Source organism: Lactuca virosa, chromosome 6 (genome assembly GCF_052849685.1).
Source record: "Lactuca virosa cultivar CGN04683 chromosome 6, Lactuca_virosa_CGN04683_v6, whole genome shotgun sequence".
Classification (NCBI taxonomy): domain Eukaryota; kingdom Viridiplantae; phylum Streptophyta; class Magnoliopsida; order Asterales; family Asteraceae; genus Lactuca; species Lactuca virosa.
The window spans coordinates 78074174-78088430 of record NC_136431.1 but is presented as its reverse complement, the minus strand read 5'-3'; the positions used below and the strand labels follow the sequence as shown (position 1 = coordinate 78088430).

The following is a 14257-nucleotide window of genomic DNA, read 5'->3' as shown; positions in this document are numbered from 1 at the left end:
CACAAGAAACTAGCCGTTGCAAACATCAACCAATAGCATTTTCCGTTTCATTTCGTGGAACACACAACGATCGAGCACGACCACGATCGACCACGACCGGTCGGGATGGTGTGCACGGTCGTGGTCGTGGTCCACGTATACCACGAGCCATCTCGTGCTAAGTATTCCGAATGGCCTTAGTTAAGAAATTGACGTGGTTAACCAAATGACGGTGATAGGCAGACAAGTATCCTTCTAATTTCGTCTAAACCAACAAATTTGTGGGGGAATTAACTTCGTAGAGATACGTTTATTTGTTTGTTTGTCTAAATCATAAATATAAAAAGAGAAATTAAATATTTTTTTACTTCTCTTCCAACTTATCTTTATATTCAATACTTATATAAAATATTATTAGTTTTTATATAAAATATTATTAGTTTTATCAAAATATGATATTTATTACCATTTTGGTATGAATAGAAATATAAATAGGAAGAAAAGATAGAAAATATTTAATTTCTCAAAAAAATATTATTAGTTTTTAATGTATTTTTACTAGATTAAGGTTTTAGTTCTTTATAAGACAATATTGTATTTATAAAAAAAATAATAAATAATAATAATAACAGTTACCACTATGTAAGGTTTTTTTTACCTTTACTTATACCCATGAATGATAATAGGGTAAAAAAAATTATTTCAATCAAATTGGATTAAAAGAAAAAAGAGTCAATATTTTGATCCAATTAATGAAATGTTCCAAATTTTATTTAGTTAACAAAAAAAGATCTTGATTACCGGATAAAAAAAATTGAAATCAACCATTTTTACCTGGTTACCTTAAAAAAAAATCTCATTATTTTGGCTCGGTTTATAAAAATGTCCTTTTTTTTACTTCAACTTTTTTACTCTTTAATTAAAAATCTAGAAATTTTTCGGTTCGAATAGAAATAAACGCCATTAAGCTCAATAAAACTAAGGATCAAAGTCCTCTATAACCGATACTTTGCCACAAAACAATGATGTTATCATCATTTTGAACTCAACATCGTCAATATAATCCATTTCCCACACAAATTTATGTTACAAGTATTATAAGATATTCCAATTGTGTGTTAAACACCGTATAACAATAAATGAAAACCAACTGTTATGTTCATATAAAAAATCATTAACTGATGACAATTTAGTCAATACTATAGTATGTTAGGTGAGGTTATTAGGATTTTAATGAAGAGCATGATTTTTATCCTTAAATCTTAAGCATATATGAACAATTCTTTCATGGATCAATTACTTCATATGTCAATAAATTTAAATTCCGGAGCTCCAAAATACCAAGACCGTAAAACAACGATGTTTGATATTCTTTGGATTTAGTTTTATGATCACTTTTGGTTTTACACACGAACGTTTAAAATGAAGGTATATTTTAGATGGCATACCAATATATAACCTTGTGGTTTTATACTATGTCAAGTGATGCAATTATGGACTTGCTCCCGACCTAGTTTACGAAAGCGTCACTTGGCATAGTATAAAATTACAGTGTTATATATTGGTGTGCCATCTAGGTCGAGCGCAAGTCCATCATTGCATCAGTATAAAATCACATTTTTATATATAGGTATGTCATCTAAAACATAGCTTTATTTTAAACATTCATGTGTCAAATCAAAAGTGATCATAGAAGTATATCTAGAGAAGAGAAAACATTGTGTTTCTTATGGTCTTGGTGTTTTTGGAGCTCCGAAATTCAAATTTATTGATATGTGAAATACAGTGACGAGTCCAGAACAACAACCTACGTGGGTCACTATTTAAGTGAACCCGATAAAAATGACATAGCTAAAAAATACTAGTAATAGGTCGATTCATATAAGCAATTTTTTTAAAGATATTACAATTGTACCTAAAGAGGTCTAATATCTTGATATATGTCCACAATTGTATCATTACTAATACTATCTAAAACACTTTTTTCAATATATGTCACTAAACTATCCACTAAGTTGGGAAACAAAAACAATCAAATAAAACTATATTGATTTCACGATTGATTGAATCGAAGGCAATCCATATTAAAACATACTACATGAAGTGATGAAACCTACCACACAAAACCTATTATGCAAAAGTCAAAATAGATGTTCTTATCATTGGCGCCAAGATTAGAGATTACATATTAAATTGATTATGTCTTGAACTTTTGATTTCATTATATTTATTCGTAACTAGGAAGAAGATTGGAAGAAGTGTAAAATTGTAGAAGGCAATCATTATCAATCAAGAGTTCACAATTGAGAACCTTCAAAGTTAAAACTCGATGTGAAGAAGAAAGCAATGTGGATTGTGGGACGAGACTAATGTGAATGTGAGGTTGTTGGCGGTCGGAGGGAGGCGAACAGACGGCATGGTCGAGTGATCGATAGGAGTGACTTCGGTCTTCGGTCGTTCCTTACGATTTGTGTGATTGCATCATGCGTATTTGCTAGAAACGAACGGGCAATTCACATTCAGATTGTATTTTTTTTCTTTATTTAATTTTAAAAGGTATTGCGTTAATTTTTTATGGACAATATTTGAAATAAAATAAATTAGACCACTGAAATACAAAAGATTGGCTAAAAGTCCATGACAATAAATTAAGGTGGGACATCTACAAATTTTAAGGTAGGTCATAATTTTTTTTATTAATTACTTTTAACACAATTTTTTTGTTTAGGTGGGTCAAGTGACCCACCTTCACTTGCAATAACCTCACCACTGGTGAAATAATTGATCCATGGAGAAACTATTCATATATGTTAAGATTTAAGGATGAAACTCATAATTTTCTCTAGAATTGATACAACATCGTCCTAACATACTATTGTATTGATTAGTTTGTCATCAGTCAATGGTTTCTTATATGAGCATAATAGTTGATTTTCCTTTAACCTATTTTTAGTTAGATGTAATAAGGAGTTCAACACATAATTTGAATATCTTATAATACTTGTAACATAAATTTGAGTGAGAAATGGATTATATGGACGATGATGATTTCAAAATGATGCTAACGTCATTGTTTTGTGACAAATAATTGGTTATAGAGGGCTTTGTTTCTTAATTTTATGGAGTTTACTGACGTTTATTCCTATTCATAATTTGAACTAAGAAATTTCTAATTTTTTAGTGAAAGAGTAAAATAGTTGAAGTAAAAAAGAAATGATACTTTTTCATACACTAGGCAAAAATAACGGGACTTTTCGGAGATAATCAGGTAAAAAATAGCTTGTTTGAATTTTTTATCCGGTAATCAAGACTTTTTTGTTAACAAAATAAAATTTGAGACTTTTCATAAACTTGAACAAAATATCGGGACTTTTTTGGAGATTTCTTTAAGACACTTCTCTTTTTTTAATTGTAGTTTGATCTGTTTGAAGCTTTTAGTAGACCTATATTCCATCACACGGACATAAGTAAATCAAGTTTTCTCGATTTCCTTTGCATAGTAAATTCCGTAGACGTCAGTCGTCTTTATGATTTGTATTCTTTCCTCTCACCATTGAATCTTTGTTTGCACACAACTTTTTGTATATTTATTTTTTGGTTTTTAAAAAAGGATATGATAACATCTTCAACATAAATATGCATCATTGTGAGATGCTCACTATATTTCCTGGAAGAAGGTACATTAACAATCATGTAAATTATTTTGATTCCATCGACATTGATGACTTTTCAATGTGTGACCTTCAAACCATGATGAAAGTACCCGTATTTACTTTCACTTCTTGATTCCCCATGGATATTTGGACTTTGGCCTTTTAGCCCTTGGAAATATCGACGTAATTACACATTATATGATTGAATACCTTTTTCTAAGTGTGTTATTGATTAGAGGTTCCTGAAGCATGTCACAACTCCAAAGCTATTACTCTCTACAATTATTTTAGTCGGGAAGGCAGTAGTACTTATGGTATTGAGTTTGATAATTTTGTTGATGACTGTATGATGAACGGAATGAATACGTACGGAAAGTTGAGGAAGTGTGAATATTGCTTTTATTTGAACCTACTGTTGGTGCTCATTTCAATATTGTACTTTATTAATGGGATATTGATTAAACCACGATAAAGGAGGTAAGTACCGAATTGACCATATTTACCTCATTTTTTAAAAATAATCAATTTGTCCGGAATAAGACATTCAAGAATAATAATGTATGTTCTAGACTTTGTGAGATTTAACGTAAAGATAGTCTGGAATCTAACATGTCAGAAATTAGATTTATTTCAGATTGTTTCGGACTTTTGAGACATAACATAAAGTGCGTGAGTTGACATAAAATTATTCTGGAACAACACATTCATGATTTATTTCATATTGATTTTATTTTAACTAGGAGAAGCCCATGCCCCGCATGTAATGAATGAGGTTTTGACATTAATTGAGTTTTGAATTGACAAAATGAATAAAACAGCAAAAAATGTGACTCAATCAACAGAGTTGGAAAATTGGTGGCCCAAGTCTAAAAGAAAAAAACACAGGGGCAGTTTTGGAAAAAGCTACAAAAGTGTGTATAAGCTCAAACCCTAACGACCCCATGATTCATGTAGTGTATAATGGTCTTATATCATAATTTACTTTGTTATTGGTAAGTTTTTGAGTTTTGTCTATATAAGCTCGAACCAAAACATCCCAAACGCCGTTTTGGAAGATTTTGTCGTATTTCAAACTGATTCATCGTATTCTGGACCAAATGCGTGTTTTGTATTTATTGCATGTGCCAATAAGACATTTTTTAGTATCAGACACAAAATTAACATAATGTTGTAGTTTTTTTTTTGTGTTAAAATAGGATATAAATACTTAAAGGAGTCTAAAAAACATCACTAATTAACCGGAAGAAAGCTAAAGAAGTTACCATATCAAAGGTAGTTTTTTTATTCGTTGTATATTATGAAGGCACCAAGTGCACCAAGGAAGAAAAATACGTAAGCCTCTTTGGGGTCTCTTACAAAATACAATTCTTTCTATCTTTAGACTTATTTCTGGTGTCTAACACGTTTACCAAAGTTGCATATTAAGTAGTCCATACATCTACAAAAAAAACATATCGTACCCACTATTTTGACAACAAATAATCAAATACATGTATACCAAATGCGCCAGGTATTGCATTTAGTTATTACGTTTTAGCTTTAAGGAATGTTTAGGTTATATTATATTTTGTTTTGGTTAGACTATCCTCATTAACAATCCAACTCAACCAATGTGTCATTTTGGTTAACAACCTTGTTCATAGTGGTTAGTTCAATAATATCCATTATTAATGCCTTTTAATATATAAATTAAGTTGACAATGGTTATGCAACTGAAAATAACAATGCATGGTTGATGTTTTGGTTAATGAAATGCTATTTACAATGATTATGGTTAATGTATTTGCTTAGTTAACCTCACATTATCACAAACCTACAATTTACATCTCAAAAAAAATATTTATTCATACCACTTTACAGTCTCCACTAATAATTCCCATAGCAAACAAAACAAAATCCTCAAATAAATAAAATAGCTACCAAAACCCCAAACTTCAAAAACGGATCGGGTCAGGCCCATCAAGATGGCCCACGTGGCAAAATTTTCATGTACAATAATTCAACTCTCCTATCTAAAGCCCAACCCATCTAACCCATCTAAAAATCTTCCCAACTCTAAATGGAAGCCCGTAGTCTTTAACAACAGCGGGCTCACGTACAGCCTCTAGTGGGGCCCACTCGTATACCCCTCGTTCTTGCTTACTTCCAGGGACAGTATTGTCCAAAACCATTGCTACTAGGAACGCTATCACCATGTGAAGTGACAACAATGCGCTCATCACATAATTTAGCTGTAAATAATTTCACATGAAGATTTATAAGAAAACTAATTTAGAAATATCAAGAATTGTGTAATGTAAATAATAAATATGGTTTTACTTACTTACCCCTTTGTAGTGGGTGTGAAATGGGGCATGAGAGGCGACAATGTAAGGCTGAAAGGGTGAGTTGGAATTGTATTGGTGAAAATAGGCAGGGGTAGAAAGGGAAAAAAATAAAGAAAGTCCGATGATTATGATGTTCCGGGAGCTTCCGGACTCACTGTAACGTAAATTGGATAACCCCAATGCTGTAAGCATGGCCCACATTATGCATAGCAAGCCGGCAACCATAACTTGTGGAATTGACGCTATTAACCCTCCTACTTTACCTGACACAAAAGATTCGCTATATAAATGATAGTGAATTGCATTTTTGGTCTCTTGGTAATTGGTATAGCATTTTTTTTTTTTTTAATCAATTTTGGTCCCAAAATGTTTTCTTTTGCAATTTTGGTCATTATTTGAGGTTTTTGTCACAAATTTGGTCTATATTCCATGTAAAATGACTATATTTTGGAACAAAAATTAACATTTTACTTGAATAGGGACCAAAAAACATTACAAAAACCTCAAATAAGGACCAAAATTGCAAGAGAAAACTTCTTGGGATCAAAAATGTAATTTACTTACCCACGAGGGATAATATGATCAAAACACACGCCCCTAACTCAACTGTTCTTCTGCTACCCATTTTTGTAACAGTAATTGTATGCACATTTTCGGTCAAAGTAGTTGACCCTGTTCCTGTCCCCCATAAACCAGCCAAAATGCCAGAAATACCCTCAACACAAATCCCACGGCTCACAACACCCGGTGTAGGTGGCTTAGATGCCACCAACAATGACGATGCATGATACGATCCAACCTATTCAAAAAAATTTTGACAAAATTACCAAAATACCCTTGTGAGTAAAACAAAATCAAAACAAGGGGATTAATGATTAGGCTTACTGAATCCACTGAAGAAATAATGGACACCACAGACATAACAATTGCCAGTTTCCAGTTGAAAACAGGGGTACCAAATTGTAAAGGGTAAGGGAATCTAAACCATGGTGAAGATTTTAATGCGTTTGACGTATTTGCCCCTGCCCGACAATTTTTCATCCTGGAAATATGTTTTTTGCAGTGATCAGATATTATATTGACATCACAATCTTTATATTTGTATGCCCCTGTTTCTGTCAGAATGTATGTGATTCCCCATGTTATAGCCATTCCCAATGGTACCTTTTAAACAAAAAAATTATTAATTTTTTTTTTTGATGATTTCAAGATGTGAAATTTAAAGAAAATGAAGAAAAGTTGTTTGCTTACAGCGTATATTAGGAATACACGGTGCCCGAATAAAGAAACCTTACGAAGGTACTGAAAGAGAAGGAAGAAGGAATATTTATTAACTTTGTGTAATTTTGAAAATGAAATATGAAAAATAAATAAATAAATAAACTTACGAGAAAAAATATAATAACGATTAAAATCTGTAAAATGCCAATTTCGAGACATTCACCAAGGTGTGGGAAACCATAAGTGTAGAAAGAAAGTCCAACAGCTGCAATAGTTGGGGAAACAACCACTGGATTGATCAATCCGAAAAGGGTTGAGGTTAAAATTGTCTTTTTATTAATTTTATGAAAAAGTTTATGGAAAAGGTGAAGATGAAGATGAAGTGAAGTGGTTGACCTCAAGAGTAGAGTCATGAGGCCAGTGTATCCAAGTAATGCTTGAAAAGCTGATGCAATAATAATGGCTCCTTGTAGCTCCTTCATTATATGCTTGAAACTCTAGTACAAAAAATTATTAACAAATCTTTAGAATTTTAAAAAATAACTTTTATTGATGAACAATGCATGGAAAAAGTAAAAACACTCGATAAACTAGTTACTAAGGTCCAAAACAAGTTCCCTCCTATAGAAATATTGACTTTAACAATATGTGCTTTGTGTCCTAATGATCAGTGAATTTAATATTAGTTACTATAACAATATGTGCTTTGTGCTAACTAGTGTGATAAAGAAAGCATGAAATCTTCATGAAACAAAATGGAGGTGGAAGAATTGAGATAGAGCTTACATTTTCATTGAGACCCAAGAACTGAGGGGATTTTATGATTGCAAGTGCAGGAGCAAGAAAGACAAAAGATGGACCTTGTATAAGGGGCAATCTTGATCCAAAGTTAGCTTGTAAAAGTGTCGTGATTCCTGACACAAATAGCACAGTCGAAACCACCATTGACATATCCTCCTACACACACTAATGTCCATCAGACTAATTATAGAAAACTTCAGATGAATTTAACATGAAATCAATTGCAATTTGCAAGTGCTTACATGGTCGCCACCCATGGCTGGAACAATCACAAGCGGAACAAGAACTAGTGAACCCAACATTGAAAGATAGTGTTGGATTCCATAGATCCCAATTGGAACTGAAAACAATCCACAGAAATATGTGTTCATGGAATCGGGATTTGAATTGAAAACCACAGCATTATGAACGAAAATGGCTACAATTAGGAATGTAGAGATATTTACCAAGACCAGGAGTGTCTCTAAGCTCATACTTCATATGTGAACGACGAGAATCATCAAAAACCTGTGGCAATGTACTTTCGATGTCCCCATTCCTCGCTGCCCTCCGACTCGGCTGAGGAGGCGTCGACGTTGGCGTCTCAGCCGCAGCAGCAATTCTAGCGTGTCCATTAGCACCTCGCTTCGGCGGTAATGGTGCAGAACCACCCTGCGCCTCTCTCCTTTTCGCTGCCGACTGATCATTATCCGATTGCGGCTGCGCCTGTGTATTAGCCGGCTGTGGCGCTGGCGCCGTGGCGTTCACGGTCGGAATTGGGCGTACACGACTAGTTTCAAGATCAAGCGAAGCAGGAGGAGAGGGATTATTGGGCCTGGTAGACTGACCAGAGTCGCTTGCATTGCTCTCGCCGGAAAACCTAGGGCGGAAGCCGGTGTGTTTGGCCCAAGAAGAAGGATGCATTGCAGGTGAGGAGTCAGCATCAGAACCTATAGCTGGTGATTTGGGGTCGGAGTTCTGTGCCATGTTCTGCTTCCGTCTTTAATGCATGTATCAGGGATTAGGGTGTTAAGAAAAGGAGAAAGGATCTACGGTGTAGGAATGGAGTGCCATTAATGAACAGTATGAGATATTGCTGCCATGGTTGTTGTCGTTGTTGAAGTTGAAGATCACATAGCTCTAGAGAGAGAAAGTGAGACGTGTGATGTGTGTGAGCAAAAGTGTGAAGTAGTGTGTGTTTTTGGGTGAAGGGGGAGAGAGACATACAGTTAATGGAGTGTTGTGTAGTAACTAGTAAGGAGGAAAGGAAAAACGGCGTTTGGTGACTTGGTCTCGCTTTTTTTGGTATAATGTACCATTAGTACCTATAAATTCCTTTAATGATATTTTAGTCCCTTTATTTTGATACCTTATAATTAGTGCCTAGTTTTTCATTTAATGGTTTAATTGACACAAAACTTATTCAAAACATATATCAGAACATTTCTTTCGAACTTCATATATACAACAAGTCTTAATAATGTAAGTTAAAAGAAATGTGCATTAGTACATTTAAACACCTCTCTTTTACCTTTTTACTCATTTACTAAAACATTTCTTTATTTTTCTCCGTGGGTACCACACAACATTTATTCCACTCCATTATACATCTTCTTAGACCTTTATATTTCATCGCTTCATCTTCTTGAATCTTTATCATATCATTGTTTTGTCGTTCAAGTTTTATGTATGATATGTCTCATGCGAGTATTGTTCTTTGTTATCGCCACGGTTCTTTTTAGATGCATTTTTTTTTATGGTATTTTTTTCGGTTCTCAACCTCATTATTGCATCATTTAAAGGTTTATAGTTGTGATTTAGACTTTGTTATTGTCATGGTTCTTTGTTGATGCATCTTCTTTGATAGTACTTCTTTTCGATTCTCAACCCCATCATTACACCATCTAAAGGTTTATAGTTATGGTTTAGAGATGAAAACTTGGTAGAGAGTTATGGTTGCAGGGTTAGATTTGGCAGTGTGTTGGACTAGTTTTGAGTTTATATAAACAATTTGTTAAGAAATCGGATGTCACTTGTTAAGAATCAGAACAGATTTGATGCCACTTGTCAAGCTCTAATACCACTTGTTAGAAAGTAAAGCGGGTAATGCACAAAACCACACACACAAAGACACGATATTTATGTGGTTCGGTCAAGGTGGCTTATGTCTACAGGCAGGAGGAGAGTATTCTTATTCACGAGTTTTCAAATAGAGATTACAAGTATAATTTCAAAGATTTTCGCCTACTCACTAGAATTCAAGACCTTATACAAATGACTAGCAGCATCCTTATTTATAGACTATGGATAATACCTAAAACCCTAATGTGTTAAGACCATCAATCCATAGACCCATAAAAGTTTTCAACCGATCATAAATATACATGCAACTGCTTCTAAACCTTCATCCTTGAGAGAAATTGCATGAACATCAGCTACACATGTGATGGAGCATCATGAGCCATCATGGCACATCCTCCATCATGGAGTCATATCATGTTATTTGGGGCATACAGTATGAGCATCTTCAACTTCCGAGCATCCTTGGACTCCCGTGAGCATTTTAACGTACCTTGTAACTTGATTGTAGCATCCGGGATTTTCCAGGTATTATTAAACATTTTAAATTGAAGAATGGAATGGTTTGTTTTGGGCTTTGATCTTTGGCCCTTATTAGTGGACTGAGGAAGTGACGTACGCGGGGCGTATACAGCCATATACGCCCAGCGTACTCGTGAGAATGAACCGCGGAGGCCAGGTGCGTACGCCCAGCGTACCAGGAGTATGCCCAGCGTACGCATGCAGCTCATTAAACCCTAAAATTTAGGGTTTACTCCCTATATAAAGAACATAACTCCTGTTTGTTCAGCCTCCCCTCACTCTTACCCAACCACCACGAAAACCCTAGCTCCCTTTGTGTGCCTTTGTGTTCTACAAGCCATTTGAGAGTGCTTTTGGTGTTGTTTTAGTGAGAAAGGAAGAAAGGATCTTGAAGAAGAAGCAAGGATCCACCAAGAGCTTGTAGATCCAGAGGTTTGACACCATTTCTGACTCCTTTGAGGTATCAAGCTCCATACTTGACCATTATATGCTTAGATTTATTTATTTGGGGGTTTTTATGTCCTTTTTTACCCCATTGTTGGGAGTGTTTGAGTATTGTTGGTTCCAGAGCATAAGAACTGTCCTTTTGGGCTCTTAGAGGCACTAAGAACCATAAAAATCGGACCTTGATGGTTAAGCCACAACCATGCAAGTGTTATTAGGTCTTAAAGTTTGTTAAAAGGACCAAAATCATGTTTTGACCCCAACCTTGCATGCAAGCACATAAAGTTTGTGACTTTATGGTCTAGGAGGTCTTAAAGGACCTGGATCTGCATTTTGGACGTAAAGACTTAACTGATTAAGTCATGGATGAAGTCCCAAAGAAGCTGGCCAGTACGCTGGGCGTACTCCCTGGTACGCCGCGCGTACTTGGTCAACTCCCCGATCTGGTCAAGGCCAGCGTACGCTGGGCGTACATGCCAAGTACGCCGCGTGTACGCATGCAGAATGAGTGTTTTGGGCTTTGGGGCCTTAAGGAAATGGGCCTGGACTTGTGGGCCCAGTGGCCCATTGGGAAGTATAGTTCTGGACTTCGGAATCTGAATTTAGGGTATTGGGCCTATTGGGCCACAATTGGACCCCTTGGAACCATTATATTAGGACTTGAACATTTGGGCCCATTTGGGGGTTAAGGCCCAATTCAGAAATTGGGCAATTAGTGGGCCCTTAGGGAGCCCTTATTAGGCCATATGAGGGTTGGACTTCATAAGCTAGAATTTGGAACTTATGTATGTTCCAATTGGACCGAGGGGTAAAATGGTCATATTACCCTGAGAAGTGTTGTGGATTCTGATTGAGTATTATTATTATTATTATAACTGGGAGTCATCGGATGTAACGCCCGTGTTTCTAGGCTAGGCATTAATATTGACATAATGGTCTAGGTTAACCTTTGTAACTCATTTAGAAGAAATGAAAAGGAATTATGTGAATATTATGTGTTTTATGTGTTTTCTGCTTAATTACTAGGAGTTAATTAATTAAGAATAAAAATGAGCGTCAAAAATTAAATTTTAGATAAAGCCGATATCTATTAAGAAACTTGTAGTGGGCGTGACAAGGATTACGGATATATAAAGAATGCCGAAATCCGAGTTATAACGAAGAAGTTATGACCTGTCGAAGTTTCACGATAAACCGGCTCGGTGCTGAATGTCGTAAAAAGTGAGTTTTCGATAAACTACTTTTTAGCCTTAGCGATCTAAACGAAACTCGTAGTGTTCGTTAAACCGAGAGTAGGTATAAAAAGAACACCCAAATCTGACTTCGTATGAGGAACTTATGATTTTTCGAAGTTTCAGCTTAGCAGTAGACAACTAAAAACTCGAATTTTAGATCGAGTGATTTTTAGCCGACACGACCTAAACGAGAATCGAAGGTCTCGTAAATAGTAGCACAACGGTGAAAAGTCTGACGAAAACAGACGTCGGATGAAGAAGTTATGAATTTTTAACAGATTTCTTGTCCCGGTCTGTTAAAAATAATAATATAAAAATTAAAGTCAAAATTAGCCGACGAAGTCTAAACAAAAGTTGTAGAGCGTAATTTTACCTACGCGTGCATATAAAGAACGTCAAAAACGGAGCTCGTATGCGAAAGTTATGGATTTTAGAAGTTTTGCACAAAAATCGAGAAAATTCGCATAGTCACGTTTTTGCCACGTCACCCTCGCCCAAAATGTGCCAATTGTCCGAAATGGTCGAGTCATCCGAGCAGCTGGCAGTCGCGTGTCACTTCCGTATTCGACCGAAGTCTCGGCCCTCGCACATCCGACGCGTGTGCAGTGACTCATCGCATCTGAAGCCTTCGCATGAGCCACGAGCCACCCACCTCGGATCCGAAGTTCGGTCCAATCAGAACCCTCCAGCGAGGCCCTCGCATGCGCAACCCACGTGCGAGCAGGTGCTGCCTCCTTCGGATCTGCTGCCGCGTGGCTTCTCTCCTGGCCGTCCGATCAGCAGCTCGCATGCTATAAATAGGAGGGTGCGAACCCTCCCGGCTAGAATTTAGAAATTGGCAATTTTGGCCCCTTTTTCAATATTTTGGCTATTTTCACGTCCCCCGAAGCCCCGGTATCGATTATAACCCCCGGAACACGCCCCGAAGTGCCCGAAGACCCGGAAAATTTATCTTTTCGGTTTCGAAGCCCGACCCTTCGCAGAGCCCGGTTTCTCAATAAAACTCCCGGTTTTATTAGAAACGATCGTTTTAGGAAACGAATTGATGCCCGATTTTCATTAAATCAGGTGAGTGTGTAGTTACTTTCAGCTTACACATAGATATGAAGTATTTTACATAAAATACGTGTTGTGTGAATATATATTGTTTGTTTATTTGAGATGGGTGTTGAAGGAATGATTTATACAGGTTTTTAAATAATTTAAACTGTATATGTATTTTAATCTACGAAAAATGTTTGGTAAAACATGGGTAGATGAAATAGTGGGTGTGATGAAAGGTGAGTTGGATAAAGGAGATGATCAGTAATATTGATCATGAGTTGAGGGTGAGTGGTGAAATTTGAGAGAATCACTTACCCAAAATGTTGGCCCCCGTCATTCAGCAGAGTATGGATGACAACCCTGAACTATTCTAGACAGTCTGTGGAACACTAGCAGGCCCGCAACCTGTAGGTGTAATGAGCTATATGTTCATTCGATGTACTCTAAAAACCCATTGACATGTATTGCAGGGGGGGAATACCTGTAAATAATACTGTCGATAAATGAGAGCTATGAACTTAGCACATGTTGAATAAACCTTGGCAGCTATGGACTTAGTGCCTGTTGTATAAACCCTGGTGATGGTGTGACCTTGTGCCTATTCCTTAGGATGAATCCTTAGGAAGGAGTGATAGTTGATTCTTAGGTTAAATCCTTAAGAAATAAATAAGATAATGGGGTTGGGGTAATTTGGTTGACTGAATGATGTTTAAGCATAATAAATTTATGTATTGTGGGTTGAAAACCCTATATGCTCACCAGGCTTCCAAGCCTGACCCACTCAGCTTTTTATATTACAGGTAGTGGACCCCAAGCATAGTCGGATGATGATGACGAGTGATTTATGGATTATAGGCCAGTAGTTATGAATAACTGTTGTAAGGCTTATAATGTCTTGTTTATGCTTTTGATCTGTATCGGAACATGACATCCTGAGGTTTTGATATAAAAGGAAATTATATATTTCTTAAAG

General features: G+C 36.0%; 1 protein-coding gene across 1 annotated transcript; it reads right to left on the bottom strand.

The window, feature by feature from the left end:
• Positions 1-5487: 5487 nt before the first annotated feature.
• On the bottom strand, positions 5488-9160 carry LOC145120261 (nucleobase-ascorbate transporter 12-like). Its single transcript, XM_079056077.1, has 10 exons — positions 8428-9160; positions 8224-8321; positions 7967-8137; positions 7578-7677; positions 7348-7484; positions 7211-7261; positions 6845-7123; positions 6524-6758; positions 5960-6222; positions 5488-5863 (listed from the first exon to the last, which is right to left on the bottom strand). The coding sequence occupies exons 1-10, from the start codon at positions 8945-8947 to the stop codon at positions 5645-5647; spliced, it is 2073 nt and encodes a 690-aa protein (XP_078912203.1). The 5' UTR covers positions 8948-9160; the 3' UTR covers positions 5488-5644.
• Between the last annotated feature and the right edge of the window lie 5097 nt (positions 9161-14257).